The sequence below is a fragment of the Sminthopsis crassicaudata genome, chromosome 4, assembly GCF_048593235.1.
Source record: "Sminthopsis crassicaudata isolate SCR6 chromosome 4, ASM4859323v1, whole genome shotgun sequence".
Lineage (NCBI taxonomy): Eukaryota > Metazoa > Chordata > Mammalia > Dasyuromorphia > Dasyuridae > Sminthopsis > Sminthopsis crassicaudata.
In genome coordinates this window covers 163,486,091-163,514,062 of record NC_133620.1, presented here as the reverse complement: position 1 = coordinate 163,514,062, position 27,972 = coordinate 163,486,091, and the positions used below count along the sequence as shown (strand labels likewise).

Sequence of the window (27,972 nt, the reverse complement as noted above, 5' to 3'; positions counted from 1 at the left end):
CCTCCCCTTGTCGGGGCTGACGCACCGACCGAGGAAGCAGCGGCAGCGGCAGCGGGAGGAGTAGAAACCGGAAATAACTGGCTAGCGCGGTCCTGCAGGCGACCTTTCCTGGGGGCGCTCTGGCTGGGCGCGTTCTCTATGCCCTACCCCCACCCCCACCCCCACCCCCATCTCGCCGCGTTTTGTGCTGTTTATTGTCGCAGGGAAGCGGCTGCGGCTTCGGACCCGGAACAACAAAGCGCGAGCTACGGAGCCGGGGCCGCGGGAGCTCCTAGCAACGGGCCGGGGCGGGAGTTCCATGGAGACTGGGCAGCGCCGCCGCCTCCTGCTGCTGCTGCTGCTGCTGCTCCGCCGTCGCCACCACCACCAGCCGCACTGCCGCCGCCTCCTCCTTCCCCCTCGGTAACTGCAGCCCCGGGGCTCGGCCTGAGGGAGGACCCGGGGTGGGGGTGGGGGAGTTCCCGGAGGAGTGCTGGGGAGTCCGAGGCCTGGGGCGGGGCGCGGGAGGAGGTCGGCCCGGGCCCCTATCCCGTGGCAGGAAGAGACTGAATTGAAAATTTTGGGGGGGTCCCACATCCAGCTTGCGGCTTATTTGAGATCAAGTGTGTGTGTGTGGGGGGTCCAAATCCAGGCTGTGGTTTATCCCGAGCGGGGAATTGTGGCTTATTGAGGGAAAATGAGGCGATCCCCATCCAGGCTGCGGTTTATCCAGGATAGATGGGGGTCCCTTTCCAAGTTGAGGGTTATCCGGAGGGGGCCCCATCCAGGCTTCGACTAATGGGGTAGGAGGAAGGGGGGAAATGGGAGATGACAGTTCACTCCCAAAGAGGGGCTTTCTCCAGAAAGGTCTGTGAGGATCTGAATTGGACCGGAGGGAAGAAGTCGGGGTGGGGGTGGGGGGTGGCAGCTATGGGGCTTGGAATGGGGTGAGGGCCCGGCGTGGGAGGGTTGTTAGGGTTGAGGTGTCGGGTGCCGGGCGGTTTAACGTGTCAGTCCGTGCTGGGGAAGAAGGTCAGAGCCGAGGCCCCCTGCCTCGGGCTGTGGGGGCTCGATTCCTTTGGGGAAGAAGAGGGGCTCATCCATGATGCCAGACTGGAAGATGAGGAGGGGATCCGAGCCCCGTTGTACCTCCCAAGAAACTTATCTGAGGTGGGGAGGGAGGGACGGTGATCTTTGGGAGGATGTGGGGAGCCGCCAAAATATGAATATTGCTTCTTCCTGGGGCTGCCTACCCGTGGGGATCTCTTCTGGCACTTGATCAGCTTTTTAAAACGTACCCTGGTCATCTGAAGAGGAGGAATCCCAGAGCGGAGGGAGGTGAATTGAATGAGATTGTGTCAGTGTTGAAGCCCAAGAAGTACGGGAATGTCAGTCAGCTAGCATTTGTCAAGTGCCTACTGTGTGCCAGGCACTGTACTAAGATCTGGAAGAAGGGACTAATTCATTTCCATTCCTAACCTGATTTGCATCTTTGGGCTTTCTTCCCGCCTCTGCTTTGTTATATCTATAGCAGTTTCATTTGACCCACATTTATGAGCTGCTACATTAACTGTAACATTGTCCAAGAGATACTGAGACTGTCCAAGCTCTGTAGGCATGCATTGGTTGAGGATGTAGTGGGAGTGACATGAGGTTTGTGGCTCGAGATGAAGATTGTCGAGGTGGGAGGTTTCTAATGGAATTAATTTTTTTTTAATGACATACTTGAGTGTTTATGCCATGTGTTAGGTATCATTAGTTACAAAAGTGAATAAATCTTAAACCATTTAAGATGTTATAAATGATTAGGAGGAATACAAGCACATGTATCCCTGGAGAGGTAAATCAAAATGAGAGGAATTCATAGAAGGAATTAATCAAATCCTAAAGGAGAAAGATAGAATAAGGAGAGGCTTAATGAAAGGGATCGTATGGAAGATGGTGCTAGAAATAGCATTAGATCACTAGGATCAGTAAATTATTGGATAAAAGTCACTTGAAGATCAGACTGTCATTTGCTCTGAGGACCATACGAAAATATACTTGGAATTTGAGAATTTTTAAAGTGTGGTGCACTTGTAAGGCTTTATTGGAGGGACAGAGGCATTCCTTAAAGGAAATAAAAAACAGGGATGAGGGAAAATTCAAAACGTTTTGCGAAGATACTGAATAGTACTATTTGGGAGAAGGAGTGGTAAAAAATAGGATTAGAAGATAGATTAGGGCCAGATGTGGAGGAAATAAAAATTTAAAGGTAGGGAATTTGGATTTAATTTTAGCACAGAGTCCTCAGTCATTCAACATGCGTTTGGCATATTCATTAAACATTTACTATTGGTTAGTCATTGCCATAGGCATTGGGGATTTAAAAAATTTAAAATTAACATAATGAAAAATACACTATGAAGAGTACTTATAGTACTAAATAAAGTGAAATGGAGGGGAAGAAAAGTGAAAGCAAGGAAACTAATTCTGAAGCTTTCGAAATGTCCCTACTGAGAGGAAATGAGATTTTAAATTAGAAAGATGGCAGTTGAAATATAAAGGATTGGGATAGGTGGGGAGAACTTCAAAAGATAGAATCTACAGGATTTCACTGAGCTGAAAGGGATCATACAGACCACTTAATTTAAAGCTTTCCTTTTGCAGATAAGGAAACTAAGGCACAGAGAAATTGAATGACTTGCTCAAGAGCCCTAGAGGAGGCTCAATACCTATTTTGTAGTAATTTCCCCTCAACCCAAACTATCTTCTTTAGATTTCCCTATTTCATATTATGAACTTCACTCAAGTTCATTTACTTTTTAAAGTTTTGATCCCTTATTCCTACTGCCAACACCCTACTATAGGAGAACCTCTCTAAGCTTTTCCCCTTCAATTCATCCTTCTAGCACTGCTTGATTGTCCTTACACAGAGATCTATAGATTGAATTACCTATTCAGAATCCTTCAATAGTTCTTTATTGCCTACTGAATAAAATCCAAACTTCTTTTCCTGAATTTAAGATTTTTTCTGTGTTGGTGCCTCCCTCTTTTACACTTCTACCTCATATACTTCCCCTCTAATGCTGAAGCCAAACCTGACTATCTTACCTGCAGCACACTTATACTTTCTCTCCATTTGTATCTTTGCTGACCCCATTCATTGACCAAACTGATGATAATTTTCCTTGTGCCATCTGTTTTTCCATTTTTGTTTTTTTGAAGATCCTAACAATCCTTGAAATAAAGACAGCTCTCAATGAAGCCTTCATCTTACCTCTATCAAATAATCATATTTACTTCTTTAAGCTCTTAATGAAACTTTGAATTTTAATATTAATATGTCATATTAATATTATTAGTAATTATAATTATCTAAAATATAATTATAGCAGTATGACTAATATTAATATTTTACTATTAACTCATAGCCTATTATATTTCTATTTTATATTTACTGTCTTGCACTCAAGTTCGTAATGAATGTTTGAATTGTATTGCAATCTTGTATATCTTTCATCTTCAGTAATTTATTGCAAGCTTGTAGCAGGCAGTGACCTCATTGTAATTATCTTTTTCTTCCCACTACCTTGTATAGTACTTTAGCGCATAGTATGTTAAATTAATTATTGAATTGAATTCTGTTTAGTACATAAACATATTTATTTGTTGAAAAAATAGTATTTCTACTTAGTCTTCCTATTTTATATATGAAGAGGATTTAAGAGATCTCATTGAACAATTTATTATTATATGTCATCTTTTTAAAAAATTCCTTCAATAACGAAATATCCCCCAAAGGCTGTAAAAATCCTTTCTTTACTGAACTCTCTTTAACTATAGCTGTCAAAACTAAGTTCAGATATAGTATGGAGAATGGAGAATGGAGAATGAAATCTGAGGAAAAGACAGCCAATGTCAGAGAAAGCAAGACTCATAAATTGGAAGCCAGAATAAGTAATAATGACAAAGGCACAATTAAAACCAGAATATTCAGTATTAACTTAATCTTCAGCCAGAGCAAAAAGGACTCACAGTGTAAATATTAAGGAGGAGATGAAAATTCAGAAGATTTAAAGTTAAATAATTAAATCAGTTTAAAAGGCAAAAGGCAGATACCAAGATCTAGAAAGTCTAAGCAAGGATTAGGCTAAGGCCATTGTACACAACTGTACAGACAAGACTTGATGAATCAATCAAGATTTTATTGGCAATTGATTGTCCTTTGAGGATGAAGGTAGAGTTAAAAATGACTCCAGAGTTTTAGCTAGAGAGCGGGAAAATAGCAACAGAGAAGTCCATTTAAAAGGATAGACTTAAGTGGTTTTTGAGGCTCATACCAAACCATTTTTTAATCTTGAGGATTAGTTTCAGGGACAGGTTTTAGAAATGTTGAATTTGAACTACTGATGAAAGATGCAACTGAAAACAAAATGCTCAATGCTATGATTCCAAAATCTTTGTCTCTGTACTATTCCATTTGAATTAAAGTCATTATTTTTTCAAGATGACCAGGGAGAGAAAGCAGAAGATGAGATGAGGGATAAAGACAGGACTTTGGGGAAATAGAAGAAGAAATAAATAATGGTGATAATCTGGCATTAAAGACATATGGGATAGAGGGAACTTCAAAAGCAATTAGCTTTATAAGATGCTTTAAAGAAATAGAGTAGGAAGAGGACTAGGCAAAAGCCATTAGGTTTGGTGATCTTCAGAATAGAAGAAATCTACTAAAGGAGGCAAAAGATAGATTTGAAAAAAGAGGGTAGCAAAGAATGAAAGATATTGAATCCAGCCTTCTTATGGTAGAAAAATCCTGGAATCAATGGCAAAAAAATAAAGGTAGCTTATCTGCCTATGTATAAGACGTTTTCTGGGTATCTAAATTGGTCCACAGTTCATACAGATAAATATATTTTATAGATAGATAGCTAGATAGATATAATATATAAATATGTAGATATTTTATTACTCCTTGACCTCAAATCACAGACTACTTAGACTTACTTGACTCAACCACTCTCAGTGACTAAAAGAGACATTTCTTGGGGTATGATAAAAAGACCCCATCTGTAGGGTACAATGATACTATCAGTAAATCCTTTGGGAATAAAACTATACAGTGAAAAACAAACAAAATTTTTAGAAATCACAAAGGCAAAATTTTTTGCAGCTGCATGAATTCAATCCACCACTTGTATAAATTTATCAGGGCCAACTTGAAGGTAAACAAGGCCAATCCTAGGCAAAATCATGAAGTCTTCAAAGTTTGTCCTAGTTTCTGTTTTCTTTATCCTCTTTGGTATCAACCCCTTAGTTCTCCATTTATTTTACTCTCTCCTCCCTCATTTGCTTAGCAAAATACACAATTTATGCTTGTGGATTGAATGATGGCAGAAGTCATTCACACCAAAGTGTTAAACCTTTTATCTCTAATTGTGAAAAGTGGGAGAGGGGAGTAAAAGGGTTAGGGTGTGGAAAGAAACCTTAAAGAAATTTCTGCCTTTGTAGCAGGTGGTAAGGTAGAAAGCTTGGTTTGTCTTTTGGGAGTGTCTAGGTATAAAAGCCAGGAATAGTCATAATACTAGATACTATACTAGTTGGACATTAGGGACACAAGAGCCCTTTCTTTTCCAGCTTTCTTCATTTGGCTTCTGGGTCAGGAGTCCTGCTTCTAGTTCAGGTAATATGATAAATCTTTTCAGTCAAACATTTCCATATAAGTCTAGGTAGAAGAACCAGAAACAGTTGTAATAATAGAGACTCTTGAATATCAGGGCTTCTTCTAGGCTTGGAGTCATGCTTCTATTCAGTCAGACATTTCCACATTAGTCAATCTCTTCCCCAGTTTCCCAATAGTAACTTAAAGTCCAGCATCCCCTATTTTTCCCCCAAAATTCTGAGAGACAATTTCTATAATTTACATCTCTAGAGACAGATGAGGTATCCATGTGTACATTTGACTGTGTACTATTTCAATTAATGATTTTTTTCTTTTTCAACCCCTTTTTATCTTAGGTCCTAGAAAGCATCTTTATGTACCTCGAATCTAGTTTGTCTTTGAAGTTCCGGTCAAAAATGTCTTTTATTGAAACACATTTTCTTTGGTGGTCTTTCTGTGCTTTCCATATATTTAGTAGACTTGTAGAGGTGGAGCTGCTCTTTTAATTTTGTTTGTTTGTTTTTTAACAATCTTAATGACATCCTTAATTTGAATAATTTATAACTGTTTAGTTTAGCAGATAAGAGTATTATACTAGGAAATAGGAACCCTAAAATAGACTTTTAGTTTTGTTTGTTTATAGATCAATCTTTTAGCACCTATCTGCCAGGGTTGTTAGGAGGATAAAACAAGATAAGTGGAAAGTACTTTGAAAAGCTTAAAACATTATATAAATGCTAGCTATTATTATTATGTCTGTTTTTTGTTTTTGTTTTTGTTTTTGTTTTTTGGGGTTTTTTTACAATTACACATCATATTTGGTCCTTCCTATTTCACCATTTGGTTGAAACATTATATTAGAAATACTTTTAAGTTCGTCAGAAAATTGTATTGTAAAAATCCTAGAAAATGTTTTTAAATATTTTAGGATACTTTCCTAATTTTTAAAAATAGTACAAAGAGTATTGAGGGAAAAAAAAAGAAAAACTATCTTTTAGATCAGGCATCTTCTAGAATGTAATATTTATTCTAACAGTTAACTTCATGCTACAAAATTAATTTTCAAAATATAATTTCTCCAAGATTCTCAAATCTAAGTTAACTATAGAGAAAGTAGAATAGAATCTGATATAAGCAGCAGCTAGATGGCACAGTGAATAGAGCACTGGTCCTGAAGTCAGGAGGACCTGAATTCAGATCCAGCCCTAGACACTTAATACTTCCTAACTGTGTAACCCTGGGCAAGTCACTTAACCCCAATTCCTTCAGGGAAAAAAAAAAAAAAAAAAAAGAATCTGACACAAGCACATTTTTTCACACTACTTTGCCTTTTATTATTTGACTTGAATTATCTTTTGCCAAATCTTGGAAATTGTTAAAAATTGGTTTCACAAATTCACCTTGATGCTCCTATGAATATCTTAATATTCAATAGTAAATTGAGAATATGTGGAAGTTTGAGGCAAGAAAATTACTTGAACACATGTATAAATCTATAATCTAGGCAGAATAGATTTAAGTGGTAACAAATGATAATATGACATCTATATGACATCTGAATCTATTTTTGAAGTAAAGCTACTCTGAAGAGTTGTATGTGGTGTAATATGTTTTTAACACATGCTATGTAATAAACCTCATGCTGCAGCAGTACTTTTTCTAAAGGCTAGTTAGGACAATTTTTTAGCAAGTGATTTTCTTTCATGATAATATGATCCATGGAATGACATGATTAAATGTATGTCTTTAATTATAATAGAAATAGGAAGATTTATGATAGAATGTTGTCAAAATAATATCCTGTAATTAGTACTTTTTTTGAAAATGTTTTTGAAAAAATGTTTTATTGTGACATTTCTTTTGAAGTGATTATCTTAAAATATCTGAAGATTGTTATTTATAATATCTATCAGACTTATCATATGCATAGCATTCTACCAGGTGCTGTACAAGTGTTTATTAACTGTTTCTTTTTAGCTTATGTGAAAAAAAGAAAAACTATGTTTTAGATTAGCCTTCTTCTAGAATGAAGAGGAAGGGAGAAATAAATAAAGATAACTAAAAAACATGAATAGAAAATATATAACTTTATACTTTTAAAAATTTCATTACTGTGTAAAGGTTTTAACCTTTTAGAGAAGTAGGGGACATATCTTTGAATGGATTTGAGAATAGGGACCCCATCTTAGTCATCTTTGGAGTTCTTTCCAACATTTTGCATAATGTCTTGCACTGTGGCATTTAATATTCCATTCTGAATGAAATTTTTTTTTTTTTGTTTCTGGGAAGACTTTTCATTCCTAGGTTCAATGGAGTGGAAGAGAACTCAGTGCTGAAAGGAATAAGGAGGAATTTAGATATAGACATAAATATTTCATTAAAGGAGAGACCATGAAAAGGGATCTCATTCTAACTTATGATTTTTATTACTTATGTAATAATAATAACCATGTAAAGTGTATTGTCCCATTCTTTAAAAGGACATAATGCTCAATCAAAATTAACGTTTTTTTTAATATTTTGTTCAGAATGAAATAAAGACCTAGTGTACCAGCTTTATCCTCTGATTACTGCTTTGGAGTTTTGAAAGTAATGGTACTTTTTCTCAACTATGTAATTGTAAACATTCAAAAATTTTGTGAATATTAGAAGAAATTCAGGCTTGTCCTTTGAGTGACTTTAAAATTTAATTCCTTGGAAATTGATTCCATGATTCACAACTATAACGGATAATTGGAAAATAATAATTTTCAAAAGATGATGCTTTGTTATGGGGAAGAGCACCAATTTGCTTCTGTTCAATTCTGGGTCTATTTTAGTATTTAGCCATAATTTCTTAGGTAACAATCAATAAACATTTAGTTTCTGGCCAGGATATATGTGTTGATGGACTAGCTCTATGGATTATCTAATTAACAATGTTATAGTTTGAAAATTAGGCTTTTTAAAACCACTTTTCTTTCTATGTGTGTTTATTTAGACCGAGTCTTAAGTAAATGTGGATCTCCTTTAAGAGGCTTTTGTAATATTTTAAGGCTTGGTCTATTACTACAGAGACATCCAATAAAAGGAATAGTTGGAAGAGCTTACATTTATTAAAAAAAAAAAATCCTGTGATTTGGACCCTATTGCAAACACCATGTCAAATATATATATCTCCTTGTTTTATACCTCATTTAATTTTATTGATCAGGTGATAAGTGAAAAAAAATCTCTATTATATCTTTCAAGGGATTTGGTATGATTTTATGATATACATAGGAGATAACTTATTGAGCAAGACTAATGGGATAGTGTGCTCTATCCAATCAAATGTTGTTTTATAAGCAACAGGCAAGCATGGTGGAATCTTACTCCTTATACCTTTTAGTCATTGTATGATTATAAAGATGTTCCACTGTAGAATATAACTTCTAAGGAGAACTTTTATGCATTTATAATCTGTCATGTCTCTAGTGAAAATATGCTCATGTTTCTTGTAGCAATAGGCATGCTGCAAATTGGTCTGATAATTTAAAGAATATTATATGGTGAAAGAAATTACCTAGAGAGAAATGGTGTATCAAGAACAGTTTTGATATGTGGGAAACTCTGTAGTTCTGAAATTGGATTTTTCTTCCTTTGAAAGAGCCCACTATGAGATTTGCTGATGGAGAGCTTGGTTTCTTTTTTTTTTTTTTTTTTTTCCAATTAGGTATCATTAGTTAGAAAAATGAATAAAATTCTCTACTTAGTAAGGTCCCTTAGAATTAGAAGTTGCTATGAATTCTCCATTTTTGGTTGATATGTCTCTTAATTTTCTACTTGAAACAAATATTCCCAAGCTTTGGTTCATCGTAATCATCTTTGAATTACCTCTGGACAAGGACTAGATGAATGTGTATTTCCAATAATTGTGTTTTACATGGTGAGTAGGTAAGTCACAGAAATGTTTTATTTTTTAATATTATTCTGAAGGATAGCAGAAGCATCACTCCACTTAAAATTGTAGAACAATACTTATGTTCCTTTTATCTTTCACAGGCATCTGGTTATCTCTTATGGCAGATGTTTTGAATAAAGAGAGGGAGAGATGTTCATTTCTTAGAAAAGAAAGGTCAACAAAACCCACTGTGGTAATCTATAATAGCCATTGAAAAAACTGGAATTGCTAACATTGTGTAAGATGTAGCTCTCAGATGCCACATTTTATATGGGCTATTCCTAATGCTCCCATTTACTAATATTCTTTTTCCTTGCTTTCCCAGCTATTTCTCTTTACTTTGTATATACTTAATTTTGTATATGTGATATTCTTCCTACTAAAAAGTAAGGTTCTTGAGGGCAAAGATTGCTTAATTTTTAACTTTGTAGCTCCAATGCCTAGCATACTAACTTGTATTTTGTCACTTGTTAATTGCCTATTGAACTGAATAGAATAGTTGAAGATGACATAGAAGATGACTATATATTTTCCCAACAGTGTTAGTGCTACCTGTTTTTCTTTTCAGCTTTGAAACCTCTGCTATGATACATAAACCTTGTAGTGGAAAATTATTTGAGAAAAGTCATCCCAAAGGAAATGGAAAAATTCTCAAAAGATAAAATATAAGAAAGTTAAAAATAATTCTCATGATGAAAAGATGGAGTTGATAAAAGAAACCAGTGTTTGGTGCATGGCAAGCTTGCCAATTTAGATTTTGAAAGGACAAAAGAGATAGAAGCAAGGATAAATGGAGAAGATAAATAAAAGCATGTAACAGTCCTATAAAAATCGTGTCAGGAATCCTAAAGCTCAGTGAGTTCAAGTTAGTAAGGGTGCTCAGCTCAACAAAAAGGCTTAAGCTTTTAAAGCAAGTTATCAAAGAAGAGAACAAGACTACTGGTTGGGGTATAGAGGATGAAAACAGACACAGAGAAGAGAGAGCTATTCAGCTCTTAGTTTGCTTTTATATTTTTCTGATAAAGAGATAATTCTGAGGTTTAAGAAGGATAAATTAAAAATAGCTAATGGGAACTTGAAACAGGGAATAAATAGGGAGATAAACTCCTACCCAGGCTTAGATGAATATATCCCTTGGTGCTGAAAGAACTAACAGATGTGGTTCTTGAATCACTGTCAGTTATCGTAGAAAGAATGTAGAAATTGGCAGAGGTGTTTATTAGAGGTTTCGAGAATACCAAATATGTTTGTATACTTTAGAAAAAAAAAAAGCGAGAAGAGTCTGTAAACTATAGGCTAGTAAAGTCCTCATAGAACATATTCTCCTTGAGGTTAGGGGTTGTTTTTCTTTCATATTTGTATCCCATATGGCAATTAACACAGACCTGATACATAGTGGGCATTTCAAAATGCTTATTGATTGGATCACTCAGTAAGTATACATTATACATCACTCTGTCAGACTCTCGATTGAACACTAGAAATATAGATATAGGGGAGGGGAGGAGAGAGTTATTGAGCTTATAATTTTTTTATGTTGTAATATTTTTATTAACTATAAAATACAGATGTTTTATCTACCTGTACAATATTCCTTAGTAAGTTAATTATACAATTCTAAAAACAGGATAGTGACTTTAAATTGACTATTTGCTATCTAAAATTTAAGAAAAGAATGAAATAAAAAATTTAGTACATTTACATAGTGCTTTAAAGTTTGCAATTTTTATTTATCTCATTTGGTTCTCAGAAGAACAAAAACCTGCTATCATTAGCCTCATTTTATAGATGAGTCAATTTAGGCTCAGAAAGGTTAAGCAGAGGGATCACACTGCCAGAAAATTCTCAAGTGGAATTCAAACTTGAATCCGAGTCCATAATATTAATAATGATGCTTCCACTTATAAAAGACTAGGAAAGAAAGCAATGAAATAATTGTCTCCTTCCTAGGAAATCCCAAGTGATGTCTTCATATTCATAGTCCCATGCATGTATATCTTTTGTCCTTCCTTATGTGTCTGTATGTAACATTGTCACTGACACAAAAAGGCCATTGCATTGTTAGCAGACACCGTTAACATGGGATTCTGCTTGTTTTTCTTCACAAGGCTGGATTTGCTAATGTGAAAATGCAGGAATGTCTTCATTTTTAATTGCTTATTTTGTGTGAAATGATACTGATGAATTGCTTATTTTGTGTGAAATGATACTGATTTATGCCCAAACCCAGTTTCTTTTGGTGGAATTGCACAAATGAAAAATCATTGTGGATCTCAGAGTTTGTCCTAGTGAAGCACCGGTTCATAGTACCTGCAACTTTTGGTTAGAGAATTGTCTGATGCACCAGTTATTAAAATTTTCAGTCAAAGAACAAAGTCTGGCCCCAAGCACTCAGGTTACAATTTAATGAATGAGAAAAAAATAACACACAAAAAGAAGTTGAAAGGGAGTAGGACCTGGTTTAGGGGCATGATGAAGATCAGAAGAGTAGGCTGTGGCCATCTCTTTAAATGGAAGTTTTGGGAGGAAGTTCATCATAAAGCCCTATAATCATAGCATACTGATGGTATATGAATAATACCAAGGCTGATAAGATCTTAAAGGATAATGAGGTTTCTGTTGATAAGGTAGAGGTTTTTTGAGGTGAGGGGAATGGAGAAAGGGGAGAGGAAAGGGAAGAATTGATGAAATCTAAAAGAATCCAATGATTATGTTAGTGGCTATGTGAACATTTAGTTTTTTTTATTGTTGGTGTTATTAGAATGGTAGTCCAGATAACATGACTCACTGATGGATATGGTATACATTTAAGTCATCAAAGGATCTCAAAGGAGCAATTGATGTAGGAAAATGCAAGCTAATAATTCAAATCTTTTGTCATCTTTAGCTCCAATGATTATATCACATGACAGTAATAGGTTGTCTACTTGATAGTCTTCTCCCCCTAGCCAATCAGCTTTCCAAAAATGTATCATGCTTTCTCTGCCCCTTTTTGAAAAACTTTAAATAGTTCCCAGATCCTATAAGACAAATACAACCTCTAGCCTGGCCATAATTATATACTTTGATTCCCCTTACCTTTTCAACCTTAGTGGATTACATTATTTTTTACTTTATTCTTTCTAGTTTGAAAATAATTTTTCTTGATGTTCATTCATCTGTTCTGACACATATGATTTAATAGTCTTTAATGGCAGTATCTTAAACTGCACAGTTCCTCTAATGGCCTCTGACATAAAAGGTTGATAAGCTAGAGTCACTACTGAACAAATTTAGTGTGTTGAAATAAGCTTAATATATTGAATGCTGCTGAAAAGTTGATACTGATTTAAAACAATGCTAATTTTGTTGTAAACAAGAAAACAATCTATGAAGCAGCTACTTTCAATCTTTGTTAAAATTTGGCTATTTGAGGGATTATCTGTGTTGGTTTTTCAAAACATTCTATCAGGTAGAATGGCAGTAGTAGTTTCATAGATTTTTTTTTTTTTAATCATCCTCTTATCACCAGTATATAAAACAGTAGTTACTGAATATATGTATATAAAAACACCATATATGCAACTGAAGTTAAAGTCATTCAGTGTCAAAAGTATTTAGACTCTAAATTGTAAGTGGAACCCATAATTAAATATCAGAATGTATATAAAAATAAAGTAGGAGCAAAATTCATATTCAAATATGATTACTCATAATTTAAAATAGTTTGGTATTTACACTCTATACTTTTTTTGGTTCTTTTCTAATGGCATATGGATTTTAAACCATATAGAAAGAAAATCTTACCTCATATTCATTGGAGGTTTTACTTTGTAGGTCAAGTATTAGAAAGGAAAATTTATCATGGCATACATGTCTAGCTTTAGCAGCCTAGATAGTGAGGTAAAAGCAGGGAAAGAGTGTGGCATGTCCAGGGAGTTAGGCTTGGAGAGCAAGATGTAGGAAGAGTCAAGAAACCTCAAAAAGGAGAGGGAAAAGGTGGGAGAGATCATCAGAGTGGTCTAAAGCTGAAGTGGGGGTATTAGGTGGGGGGAGTTGAGGGGGAAGATGGATCTTGAACTAGGGAATTGATCCTTTACAGAATCTTAAAGTGAGAAGATCTGAATGGGAGTCCTGCTTCTGCTACTTTGTGCCCTTGAGACCTTGGAGAAGTGGGAGGTGGGGGGTGGAAGGAGAGGCAGGATCACTTCATTCTCCAGGCATAAGTTTCTAGATCTGAAAAATGAGGGGATTGTATCAAGAGGATCTTTGAGATTCTTCCCAGTTCTGGATACAATGAATGTTTATTACATATCCATATGTTCTTTATTTTATATGACTACCATCAATGTATATGATTTATAGTATATGTCAATTTGTAGATCTATGGATTTAGTTAGGTAGATAATGTGGTGTAGTGAATAGAGCTCTGGGCCTGGAGGTAGGAAGTCCTGAATTAACATTCAGCCTCAGATATTGTTGTGACACTGAACAAGTCACTTAACGGTTGTATGCTTCAGTTTCTGTAACTGTAATTTAGAGTTAATAATGGTACCTACCTTCAAGAGATTTTGTAAAGAGCCAATATGAGATGGTATTTGTAAAACTGATAGCACAGTGCCTGGCACATACTTGTTTGCTTTCCCTCTCCCCTACATATGCTTTGTGGGAAAGACATTTGACAATTGATTTAAGGGATGATTTAGTAGCTTTGGTAGATCTAAAAAGATCTCATTAGTAGAGGAAGACAAAGATCAATACTTTTCTTTTCAGTCTGTTCAAATTTGAACTATTTCTCTCCTGTCCTCATCAAGTATTACAGTGAGATTTAAGATGGAGTTAATAATGTTATTCAAAATAATAGTTAGCTCCCTGCCTCTCTCTCCCTTAAAGAAAAACAAAGGTTAAACTGATAGCATTCTTTTAAGAAGCAGACAGTTCAGTTTTAACATGAATAACAGACATAAGTGATACTGATGCGGATTTGTTTGCAAATTAAAACTTAATCATTTAAGCACTTATATAGTGCTTTCACATATGCTAGATCATATTATTTTCATAGCAGTTTTATGATGTAGGACAGGTATTTTCCATTTTTTTACAGAAGAGCAAGAAAATTTAAATGACTTACTCAAAATTTTTTCAGCTATTTAGTAGTCCAACCAAAACTAGAACTTGTTTCTTTATGCTTGTTTTTTTAACTCTGACATTGAATAGATGAGTTTTGCTATAGTAAATTAGCAGAATTTAGTTTCTGTGAAATAGTGAGTTTCAATATGGTGTGATTAAACACATTATTAGGTGCTAGCAATTAGTGATTGACTAATTGATTTGAGTGCCTATTATATGCCAGGCATTGTACTTAGTGCAAGAAATGAACATTTTAAAAAAGGAAAATTGTCACATCAGTGGGGAAGATTACACTGATGGGGGAAACCATAAACAAAAGGAAGCTGAAAAAGCTGGAATTTTGAGCTCTCTATAAAAGGAGAGTATGGGAGAGAGTTTTTTTGTTCAGCCCTCACAGAAAGGCAGAAGTAACTGAGGGTACTGTTGAGTAGCAATTTTACTCAATTAAAATGGAGGCCTAAGTTTGAAAATCAAGTAATGCAAAGATATTTTTCTTAATCAAAGACTTGATAGTGATAATGTATCAAATTTATATCTAGCTTTTGAGTCTGTGAAATGTTATTTTTTATCCTTAGAAACTAATTTGAAACATTTTGAGATCACTTGATGGTTTACATCTTGTGAAAATGGTTTTTAAAGACCATAATGGCTTGATTTTCATATTCTTCATGAAACTTGTCTTGCTAATTTTTCTCGGTACAAGAGTTGTATTATTTGCTATAGCTTATTGATAAATTACTCACTTATATAGCAAGGATATATAATCTAATGTGCTTCTCTTTCACCTTCAGAATTTAAGTTTCTGAGCTATGTGATAACCTCATTTTTACATTGACTCCTCTGTAGAGCCCCCGGTTGAGTAGTGAAGAGGCAACTGGTATAAATAGGAAAAAGCCTGAAATTTGGAATAAAAAAAAAAAACAGGGTTCAAATTCATACTTTAAGTTATTTCTTCTGATATTTCTATTCTTTTTTGGATTTATTTTATTCTTTGCTATTTTTTTCCTCACTGCTATTGCTTGTCTCCATTATTTCTTTTTTCCAAACCATTAATTTTTCCCTCCCTTCTTTCTCCTTTAGATATTTCAATAGTTAATATTTTAGGAGTATTTTACAGAGACTTATTTGTCTGCTTAAGAAGTTGCTAATGGTAGCCTATGTAAAACTTGACAGTTTTGTTTAAGATCTAGTAGCTAGATCCTGAATTTAGGAATGAGATGAATTTTTTTATCTTTCAAGAGAAGAAAAGAAAACCTTATCTCCCCATTGCCTGTAAAATAAAATACAAAGTCTTTACCCAGGCATTTAGGCCTTCTAAAATATTGTTTTACCGTGTCTTTGCTGTCTAATTTTATTCTCTTCTTTTTTGTACATGCCTTCTTCCAGTTAATTCAGACTCAAAACCCTTATCTAGTCCTTCACTTTGCTGCCTCCGTGCATTCATGAGAGCTATTCCTGATGTCAGAAATTTGTTCTTTCTACCTGTGATTATTGAAATCCTTTGTTTTCATGAAAGTCCAGTGCTCCCTTTTTTCATGAAATCTTCTCTAATTCTTCCTTAACCCACTTGAAAGTGATCTCGTCATACTTTTATAGTAGTTTGTCTTGATCTCTCCTTTGCTGCCTTTATTTTGTTACTGAATTAATCAAATAATTCTTTCACAGTAATATTTATAAATGCCTTATCTGTGCTCAAAAAGTTTAAGTTTACTGAAGGCAAAAACTATTTTGCTTTCTGTTTTGGTATCTTTAATATCTACATAGTGCTTTGTACATAGGTTTTCTTTGTGTATTTTTTTTTTTTAATTGATGCAAATCCATATCCATTCCTGCTCCCTGATAAGAAGAGAAGAGAAGAAGGCGGATGAGGAGGAGAAAAGAAAAACGTGAAACAAATTTCCCCCACTTGAGCATGTCTAAAAAGTGTGTTTTTATCTGCACTTTTGTGTCTGAAAGCATATAAATGGTAGAGCAAATAAAGTGGGCCTAGAATCAGGAAGATCTAAGTTCATAAATGGCCTTAGATACTTAGTAGCCATGTGACTCCAGGCAAGTCACTTAACTTCCATTTGCCTTCGTTTAACATATTTACACTTAACTGTAAAGTGAGATTAATAATAGCACCTATCTCCGATAAGTTTTGTGAGGCCCAAATGAGAATATTTGCAAAGCACTCTGCCAACCTGAAAGGGCTCTGTAACTATCTATTTGATTTTGTTTGTGGTAGTGGTTGTTTCTGCATATTGGTTGAGTTCCTTCTTTCATCTCTCCGGAGGTATACATTACTGTAGTAGTGATATCACTGAATCAAAGAATATGTATAGTTTAGTAATTTTTCAGATCTAGTTCCAAATTGATTCCAGAATAATTGGACCAATTTACCACTCTACCAACAGTGCATTAATATACTTATTTTCCTTATAACTCCCTCAGCATTTGTCATTTTCCTCTTTTGATCAATTTTGCTAACCTATGTAAAATAGAACTTCAAAGTTGTCTTTATTTGCATTTCTTTATTAGTGGTTTGAAGCATTTTTCCAAATGGCTATTGGTTATTTGGATTTCTTCCTTTAAAAATTGCCTTTTTCATATCCTTTGACCAATACAAATTGTCAATAATAGGCAGATAAGCACAAGGATCCTACTGAGACTGATTTAATTAAGACTCTGTCCTTCATCCAGCCCAGAGTTCATAGTGGTCGTTCAGGGAAGTAGTTCCTGAGGGGAGACCAGGAATCCCCAATAATTGCCACTCAAAGGATGGGAAAGTTGAAGCATCAAGACACCCTGGGGAGAGACAGGAGGTAGCAAATGCCAGGCAATTCAAATCACTGCCACCACTTTGATGACCATTTCCTCTAAGACCTTATTAAAAATAACTCAGGACTCTGAATCCAAGAGTCTTGAGAGTGACACTGTCCCTCAGACTACCAGATTAGCTTTCAACCCAGCCCCTGCAGCCATAACTAAAAAGATGGATCATTGTGGAGAAGAATTCCACCTTCCTAATAATCATTGTTAACAATGTCTGACCAGTCATCACCAATAGATAGGACACATGGACTGCACTTAGGAAGTAGCAGCATCCTGAAACTTCTATTTCTGTTTTTTGAAGTTGTTAATCTGGGAAAGCAACTCCTTTGGAGAATGGCTAATCATTCTCTGAATTTTCAGCCAATTGTTCCCTTTAGGCAGACAAGCCAACCTATTATAAGAGATAAGAGCAAGGGACCCTGAAGAGAATGAGGTAGTATGTGCCATATAAGTCAGATCATTTCCATGCCATTAACCACTAACTCCTCTTGGACTATAATGGATCTAGCCCAGGACTCTGAACCCAAGAGCCTTTGAAATATCAATGCTTTCTTTTTTTCCCTCATTTTTTTTTTTAAATTTATTTAATTGAAGTTTTTTTATTTACAAAACACACACATGGGTAATTTTTCAACATTGATCCTTGCAACACCTTATCTTCCAAATTTTCCCCTCCTCCCCCCCCCTCCCTTAGATGGCAGTTAATAATCCAATAATACATGTTAAATATTTTAAAATATATTTTAAATCCAATATATGTATACATATTGATATAGGTATTTTGCTGCACAAGAAAAATTGGATCAAGAAGAAAAAAAACTAAGAAAAAAACAAAATTCAAGCAAACAACAACAGAAAGTCAAAATATAGCAATGCTTTCAACACAGCCAACTTCTTGAGAAGCTACTGCTGTGGTGATGCAGCTGTTGCTGTAGGTGTAATAGCCATATTTATTAAAGAACAGAAAAGAAAATGCCTGTCATTGTTAAATAGTACAATATCAAAAATACTATTTTATCACTGGAAATGAACCCCAGAGATCATGGGACCTTTTTTTATGGTTTGTGGCTGAAACTTCCATAGTATTGCCCCTATTAGAATGAGAGCTTCTTTAGAGCTGGAGCCAGGAACTATTTTACTTTTCTCTCTAGCACTTATCAGAGTATTTGGATATTAGGCTGTTATTCTTACAAATTTGAATCGTATATATTTTGGAAATGAGACCTTTAAAGAAACTTGCTGCATAGATTTCTGCCCTTGTGTTATCTGTTTTCTTTCAAAGCATTGGCTTTATCCAAAAAATTTAATTTTATAGAAACAGAACTAGCCATTTTATCTTCAGTGATCTTCCCTGTTCTTTATTTGGACATGAATTTTTTTTTCCCTATCCATAGCTATGAAATGATTTTTCCTTCTCTTACTTTGTGAAATCACCCTTATTTTTAATTCATGTACCCATTTGAACCTTCTTTTGCCATACATTGTGACTAGTCTTTATGTAATTTCTATTACAATGCTTTCTTAGCAGTTTTTATCAAATAGTGAGTTCTTATCCCAGTAGCTGGCATCTTTGGGTTTATCAGGCATTAGGCTCTAGTACCTACATTCTTTATCAGGCAGTAGTGCTGTTATTTTCATCTATCTTGATAAAATAATTCTTTTCATAACTTATTGGTATGGTCCTGAATAAGTATATTTAGATAGCATCATTTTTATTATATTGGCTATTTTATTTGTCTATTGTAGTCATCATGTGATTTCATCATTGTGGGAAAAGTCTAGTGTTTTAAATTGTAAACTCCTTGATTTAGATTGCTAATACTTCTGTATCTTAAAGTATTGAGAGTTGCCTGGGACCATTTATGTTAAATGACATTTCGCTAGTTACTACAGGCAATTTGTATGAGAAGTAGGACAGAATTCATGGTTCTTTATACATTATGCCATACTGCTTGATTCTCTGGAAGCCCCTGTCATATCCTTTAATTTCTTAAAACAATTTTGTGGGCTTCCTCTATATCTTACAACAGTTTGATATGGCCCCTTTTTCTTTGCCCTCTCCCATATCAGAGCTCATAGCTAAGATAACCTAGAAACTGAAGCTATTTGCAAATTCCTACACTGCCATCCCTATTTTCACTCTTTCATCTTTCTTACTATTTCTTCCACTCTACTAACTATATATATTCTTCTTTAAAAAGAGTCTTTTTAAAACAAAGGAAAGATCTAGAATTAGAGAAAGAAGCCTCTAACCAACTATAATCTGTTTGCAGAGATTTCACCAAAAGAAATGAGATATTAACCATATCCATAGCTCTTTATAAGTTATAGCCTTGGAATAGCAATTTTTTGCTGAATTTGTTTTTGAAATTCAAATAGGGGAAAAAAAGATAATTTGTCAATATAGAGAGCATTGGTTTTCAATCTCTATTTCAAACTTGAGATTATCTAGGATCTCAAATCTCCACCACATTTCCCCCCTTGCCTCTCTCCCCCAAAAAATCATATAGGAGGCTGAGCAGTGTATTCTGGGTATGTGTGGAATAGAAACTACTCCATAATTTTTTCCTTTCTTTGTCATGAATTCAGAGAATGTAATTCAAACATGGAGAACTACTATTCTGAAAAGTGATTATAATAATTTGTGAAGAGAAAATGCATTTTTCGGTGGGGGTTTTTTTAGTTTGCTTGTGCAGGAATTTTGGGTGCCGTGATGAAGTTGCTAAATTCCATAACATCTTGAGCTCTAGCCAATTTCCCTAAGGGACATTTGGGAAGATTTGGAGAAAATAAGCAGAATAACATAGTGGGTGCTTACATGCATTTGTATACTTGTGTACTTTCTATTAAGATTTTGTGAACATAAAGTCTAAAATTAAAAGAAAAAATTTTCATCTGTCACTATATAAAGTGTAGAAACATTCTACAATTGAAACAACTCCATAAGAGATACAGAAAAATAGAAAATAATACAATTATATTTTTAATTAAATTTTGTTTAGTTAATAGTTATTAGCATTTATTTTATTTTTCTCCCTCCTTTGCAACTGAATACACTCTCCCTCTCAAAAAACAAACAAATCCATAGCAAACAAGTATAATCAAACAAAGCAAGTTCCTATACTAGCCATGTTCAAAAAACTATGTCTCATTCAATATCTGTCAGGAAGAGAGTAGCATATTTCATTTTCAATCCTTCATAACCCAGTTTTTGTAAAAAAAAAATTATTGCAGTGTTGCTGATATTTATTAACTTTTTTAGTACAAACAGAAACATTATTTCTTTGGAGGCAATAAGTTTAATATCATTAGTCAAATATGCCAAGCTGATCTTTATTTGACCTATCATAAAAAAATGAAATGAAAAAATAAATCATAGTTATCAATCACAAGGCACTTTTCAAAATACGGATTTTTTTCTTATTAAATTGTAGTTTAAAATAAATTTAACATACTGGGGGGAGGGAAGGAAGGATAGTCTTCCTTGCATGTCACTTTTAGGATTATTTCTAGTGAAGAAAAAAGATGTTGCCTCAGATAATTGGGCTACATTGTTTTGTTCTCTTTTTCAGGATGTGAGAGCTTCATGGTGCACTGGTGGGGAAGCTGAGTTTGTAAACTTACCCCAATGGATGCAGATAGTGATGTTGCATTGGACATTTTAATTACAAACGTAGTCTGTGTTTTTAGAACCAGATGCCATTTGAACTTAAGGAAGATTGCTTTAGAGGGAGCAAATGTAATTTACAAGCGTGATGTTGGAGTAAGTGAACTTTAAAATGTGGAATATCTAAGTTAAATTTTAAAAGCTTTGAGTGTTGAGCTGAGACACATTATTTACAGTCTTATCAAGGAATTCATTGACTACATATTTAGTTCTGTCAAATTTCATGTATCTCTTGGAATACTTCATAATTCTTTAAAAAGTATATTTTGAATAAGCACTTCTAATTTATATTATGTTTTTAAACATAAATTATTTGAAAGATTTACTTTTTGTTAAGCTATAGAAAAAAAGTTTGCTTAGATAACTTCATATTTAAATCTCTCCCTTTTTAAATTTAAAGGAAAAAGGGGAATTGGAAATTTTCATTTAAGTTTTGGAATAAATCTGTGGCACGTAGTAAAATTTTTTTGTGGCAAAATTATGACTATACTAATTAATTGGGGAATCCATGGTACAAGAAATATAACACTAAAATAAACAACAGAGGTAATCTAGGTTATAAAATTTTAATTCATGGTCATGTTCCTTTTGGCTTAATATGGTAGTTTGTGTTTATAGCCTAGTTTCATATAGACATTTGAAGCAATTAAGATAGACTTAAATAAACAAAAATAAATTTATTTTTTAAAGCTACAATTAGTTATTCTAGAGGTTAAAAATGTTTTTATGTGTCCTTCTAACTAAAGAAATTACTTTTGAATATTAACATTTACTATCTTTAATTTTTTTTTTTCAGAAAGTGTTAATGAAGCTTAGAAAACCTAGAATTACAGCTACAATTTGGTCCTCAGGAAAAATTATTTGCACAGGAGCCACAAGGTAAGTGATATCTGAAATTTTTTTCTATTAAAAAGGTTAACTTTTTTCCTAGGATTTTTTTTTTTTTTTTTAATTCACACATGATTTCATTAGTATATGGAGCTCCATGGTGAGGAACCTCCCACATATGACAATGTATATTTTCATGATCTGTTTTTGTAGTTTAGCCTAAGTTATAATGTCTGGACTAGCTCTCTGGAGGACCTTGGGACCAGCCCAAGTCCTTGGTATTAGTGGAGAAGTGAAGTAGGCAGGTGAATCACCAGGAGGATGGTCAAAGATGGAATGTCTCATTTCTAGTCCTCTCAGCCTGTAAATACCCTATTACAATTACATCATTACAACATACTGAGTACATGTGAACTAGAGAACCATTACATCACTATACTAAGTACTAAGTATATGTAAACTAGAGAACCATCATCTCATCAGTCACACTGAGTTAACATCTTGTTGTAAGTATCCTTGTTTCAAATATACTTCAGAATTCTGGCCCTCTACACTAAGTTGCCTGGGGCATTGAGTAATTATGTTATGTGATTTGCCCAAAGTCATAAATCCATTATGTTTATTTTTTCCCATTTTTCTCTTCTTAAACAATAGCGAAGAAGAAGCTAAATTTGGTGCCAGGCGATTAGCCCGCAGTCTACAGAAACTTGGTTTTCAGGTAAGGTGCATAAAAACATACAAATTGAAAATATTTGGGATGTGCTCAAGATCACTTTGTCAACAAGCACTGTTTCAGGTGCTGTCCTGAGTGCTGGGAGTACAAAAGAAAAAATGAAACAGCATCTTCCCTCAAGTAGCATATAGAATTAAACATAGAATACAAGCAAAATAAATGCAAAATCATTTGCCAGGAAAGTTTGTGGACAGCACAATAACTAGAGTAAGGATGGGATAGTGTGGAGGGATAAGGACATTTTCTCTGGAAATCATCTCTTATCTTTATTCATATATCTTCAGCATCTAGCAAGATACAAGACACATAAAAGGCATTTAATAAGTACTTATTGATTGAATAGCAAAAAGGCTAGCTTGGTGGTAGACCGTAGATTGTAATTGAAGTAAATAATCATCACAAAAATTCCTAATTTGAATGTGGTTTTCTATACTTGGTAATAAATGCTAGACTTCAGAATATGGTAGATATGCATCAATATGGTCTATAAACAATCATTGGCTGTGCTCTTTTGCTTCTTATCATGTTCTCTTCTAGTATTTTAAAATTGATTCATTATTTCTTAAGTCTAGCCTAGAAGAGAAGATCAACTCACTATGATTGAATAGGTGCTCTGTTTGTGCCTTTTTTTAGTCCCATTTTTACTAATCATATTTCCCTGTATCTTGCTGGAAAGGAAAACCACTATTTTCCTTGATGAGTAAGAACCATCAGCTAATGCTTTTCTCTAGAGTAGAGAAGATTTATCACTCGTGTCTTTTTTTTTTAGCTTCTATTACCAAATAGCAATGGATCCAGTAAGTTGCTTTTCAGAAGAAAGGTGAACCAACCCTTGCTCTCTTTCCTTGAATCTTTGTGTCATTAAAAATACATTCGTGGATTAAAGATTTTATGAGTTTCTTTTTATTCTTAAATAAAATAAGTATTAATTTTTTCTCCCAGTAAGAAAAGTAAACTCTAGTCATAGTTGTATTCACTTATTCCAATAAATTATCTTACAGGTGTCATAACAGAGCTTTTGAACTTTGTCACAATAATGAATGTATTATGCCAAAGAAATTTGTCCAATTAGTAAGCTATTTAGCTTAGAAATCATTACCTTGTTTGACTCAAGCTGGCAGACTAACCTGCAAGAATGTCTCAGTTGTGATTTCATTTATATATCCTACTCATAGTTTTCATCCTAGTCCTGTATTTTCTTAACTTGCATGACTGTGATGTATGGATCAACCTCAAAAAAGATGTTACTTAATACAGATAGAATAATTATCTGGTCTTCCGAAAAGCAGTCCTAAAGAGGTCAAATCCTCCATCATCATCTACATAACATACTGCTGTACTGAGTCCTCACTTTTAGTTATTTTGATCATTGCTTGACAAGAGACCCAGATCCACTGATATTACAGAGATTTTTTGGGGGGGGGAATGCCTTAGGATAACCAGATGTCTTGTTTTTCAGAATAATTTACTTGATTCTGCTTTTTTCTTCCTAAAGGTAATATTTACAGATTTTAAAGTCGTTAATGTTTTGGCAGTGTGTAACATGCCCTTCGAAATTCGATTGCCAGAATTCACAAAGAACAATAGGCCTCATGCCAGGTAACTCTCAGAAGAGTGAAACCAATTTTTTACATTTGAAATCACTTAGGAAACTTTAAATCTGTGTCATATTAATTAGAGCAATTTTTTTTTGGCAGTTATGAACCTGAACTTCATCCTGCAGTATGTTATCGCATAAAAGCTCTACGAGCTACATTACAGATTTTTTCAACAGGAAGTATCACAGTAACAGGTACTTTATAATTTCTGTCTAAATTATGTAATAAGTAATTAAATGGGATAAGAGCATATTAATATACAGTAACCAAAATATGTCAAAATTTTGTTAATATCCAGCAGTGATTTTATATTTAGTTTTTATTTGTATTTTTAATAAAATGCTTTGTATCGTAATAACCAATGTTGGCCCCTTAGAAGAGATGATAAAATGGGCTTCCCTCCCTTTTTTGCCAAAGTGATGGTACTACAGGTATGGGATATATGCATACTTTCTCACTCAGTGGATGCATTATTTATACCATAAATTTCATTTCTCTGAGTTTGAGCAGGGTTCATCTACCAATTTTTTAGAATGAGTGTAGTATTCTCAGCATAAAACAACCCTCAGATTTTAGAAAATCAATGGTAGAAGTGTTGAGTAAACAATTCAGATGTAATCTGAAAATTTCCTGTAATTTGTTATATCAGTTCTTTAAAACATCAGCTAAATAACTGTAGACAAAGAATTTGTGATTTTTAAAAATTATTTTTGGTATCAGAGTCCATAGGATTATGGACAGAAGCCGATCCATGGAAACCAAGTTTAATAATGAGCAAAATGTTAATAGACAAGCTTGCCTTTAATATTCCTCCATCATTCATTTTTCCTCTTTTATATCAATTTATAGTTGCATATCCTATATCTTATTTCTACTTATTCTTGCTAATAAAGATGACTAGTATTGGCTATTAGGGCTTAACAGGTGATCTCCTCCATCGAACTTTCTAAGTCTATACCCTGCCTGCATCCCTCCCTCCTCAGGGAGATGATTTTGGTTTCTCCCTTCTTTTGGCCATCCCTACTTCTAGAGCTTGAACTTGACACCATTTTCCCCATACACCAGGTACACCAACTTTTAGATAGACTTTCAATCTATAGATTCTTCTACTTTATACCTTCATCTTATAGATTCGACATTCTCCATTATTTTTAAATCAAATTTAGTTCTTCCTTTTTTGTCAGAAAAGATGTGTTTGATTTGTATCTGCACCACGTTTTGCCCCGAATACCTTGGGCAAGTATTTAATCTCTCTGCACTTCAATTTCCTGATATATAAAAAGGGAATATATAATTTTTGGATTGCCATACAACGTTGGGTTATTATGAAGAAAATGAATTATAAGTGTAAAATACTATATGTGAACTGTTGTTAATCTGAATGCTTCACACAATCTACAGCTATAGGCTTTATGTGTATGTGTATGTATGTATGCAAGTATTTATGTAGCTGTGTACTAAAACAAAACTAATTGAAAACTACCAATTTCCCCGAGTACATAGAAAAAACTTGAGTCAGATATTTTAAAAGGTACTTTTAAAAAACTACCTTTATTGAGTTAATTGACAGTTTGTAGAAAAGTTAATTTTTAAAAACATCCAATTCAAAAATAAGTGGATTTTAAAAGCTAGTTTAAATTTAACAGTATTTTAAAAGTTAATTTTATGATAGAATTCTGGGAATCATATCAAGACAATGAACTAATAAAAAGAATATGAAGTAGAACCAAAAAAACAACATGCATAATTGATTGCAACTGTGTTAAGAGAAAGAATTATACGATGCTTTGTATTATAATGACCAACGTTGGCCCTTGAGAAGAGATGATAAAATGGGCTTCCCTCCTTTTTTTTGTGGAGGTGATAGTACTACAGGTGTGGGATATATGCATGCTTTCTTACTCAGTGGATGCTTTATTTATACCAAAATTTCTTTTCTCTGAGTTTGGGCAGGGTTCATCTATCATTTTGTAAACATGCCAATTTATCAGATGTATAATAAAATAACATTTGTGTCCAAAGGAGTCATAAGTTGTCAGTTATATGTGTGTATGCATATACCTGCTGTCACACATTTGACTATCAGTTGTGCAAATTGCTTCTGAGGCACTTTTAAGTCATTGAACAGTTAACAAAAAATGATTTACTTAAGCAGTAACATAGAAAGATTGCCCAATAAAGATAATCCAGCATGTAGCTGCATTCTAAATGCAAATACTATCTATTCAGTAGGATAGCAACTCTTGGGACATTTATCAGGTCTAAAGGGCCCTAACTCCAAGTGCTTGATCCTTTTTAATTCCTGTAGGTGACCAGGAAGCTACATCAGTACATTCAGAGGCTACTAGGAAACTATCAACCCTCAACCTTTGGGCCAGTCAATTCCTGGGAATAGTTTTGTAAACTTTTATGAAAACAAACCTAACAGTTGTTGAAAGGGAAAACTCTGGTATATCCTCGTTCTATTACAGTTGTAAAAGTAATGATTTACTTTTCATATCATCTTCAGATTGACCAAAAGAGTAGTAGAATTCTTTTTGTGTTTTTACAAGTTTTATTAGCCTTTATGAACTTTTTTTTTTCATTAACAGTAAGATAACTGGGGTCTGAAACCAAGGATCAGTAAAATTCTTGGTATGTTTTAGCTTACTTCTCTTGTCTATCTTATAATCATATGCAACATTTTGTAGGTAATAACAAGGAAAAATAGTCATCTTAATTTACATTTTGAAATACTGTAATTTACATTTAGTAAGTTGATTTTTCATGGCATTTTCCTTTTTGGTTTTAGGGCCAAATGTAAAGGCTGTTGCTACTGCTGTGGAACAGATTTACCCATATGTGTTTGAAAGCAGAAAAGAAATTTTATAATTCACCACTCAATTGGTTAGGTTTCCTAACTGAGCACCTTTTAAAACTGCTGCACATTGGACTCAAGGCGAAAGGAAAACTGGACCAACAGTAACTGAGGAAATAGACTCTTTTATTTGTTCATGGCCACAGTGTAAGCTCCAGTCCCTTTGGATTTTATTTTGAACAGTGCTGTAATGTAAAAAGTTTACAAGACGTGAAATTGCTGCTTTTACAAAAGGACATTCTATTTATTTTCGCAGTAATTCTCGTGTCATAAGCAGAGCTGTCACGGTGTGCACTACTTTTAAGACATATTTTGGTTGGGGTTTTTTTTGGTTTTTTTTTTTTTTTTTTTTTTGGTTGTTTTTCAGTTTGAGCTAATGTGTTTTATTTGTGAATAGTCTTTTACATTTTTGTATGCTGAACATGGGCACCAAAGAAGCTGTAAAGGTTATCTTTTTTCAATTGATGAATGTGTGCACAAATAAAAGTTTGGAAAAGATCTCTCTTCATACCTATTCTATTATTTTTCTTCCCCATTTTCTATTTTAACTAAAATTGTATTACTCAGAATTCATTTTTTTAAACTATGCAAACTTAGTCTTTTGCTGAAGTGTTTTTTGGCTTCCATTTGAAGTGTATTTTGTATATATGCCACATGTGTACAGTATGTTCTTAAATGCTGTGTTACCAAATGTCAGTTTTTCTTGCAAATTAGAAATAAAAAATGTATATAAACTATAGGGAATAAGAGTAGAACTTTATAGATTAAACATAATGTCTTACATTGCTAATTTAATAAGATAGGAGTGTTAAATATCTTTT

At 34.1% G+C, this 27,972-nt stretch overlaps 1 protein-coding gene across 2 annotated transcripts; it reads left to right on the top strand.

The window, feature by feature from the left end:
• Positions 1-26: 26 nt before the first annotated feature.
• On the top strand, positions 27-27,891 carry TBPL1 (TATA-box binding protein like 1). Of its 2 annotated transcripts, none has more exons than XM_074309790.1 (7): positions 27-402; positions 21,041-21,231; positions 21,932-22,014; positions 22,618-22,681; positions 24,192-24,295; positions 24,394-24,488; positions 27,086-27,891. In XM_074309790.1, the coding sequence occupies exons 2-7, from the start codon at positions 21,097-21,099 to the stop codon at positions 27,163-27,165; spliced, it is 561 nt and encodes a 186-aa protein (XP_074165891.1). In that variant the 5' UTR covers positions 27-402; positions 21,041-21,096; the 3' UTR covers positions 27,166-27,891. The 2 variants fall into 2 exon arrangements, with proteins under 2 accessions (XP_074165891.1, XP_074165892.1); XM_074309791.1 differs by lacking the exon at positions 27-402 and adding an exon at positions 984-1,149.
• The last annotated feature ends 81 nt before the right edge of the window (positions 27,892-27,972 follow it).

Excerpts from the sequence above, each read along its gene's own strand:
- TBPL1 (XM_074309790.1), top strand. The coding sequence starts at position 21,097 with ATGGATGCAGATAGTGATGTTGCATTGGACATTTTAATTACAAACGTA. Across the intron at positions 22,015-22,617 it reads ATTTGCACAGGAGCCACAAG|CGAAGAAGAAGCTAAATTTG; the intron begins GTAAGTGATATC and ends CTTAAACAATAG. Across the intron at positions 24,489-27,085 it reads AGGAAGTATCACAGTAACAG|GGCCAAATGTAAAGGCTGTT; the intron begins GTACTTTATAAT and ends TTTTGGTTTTAG.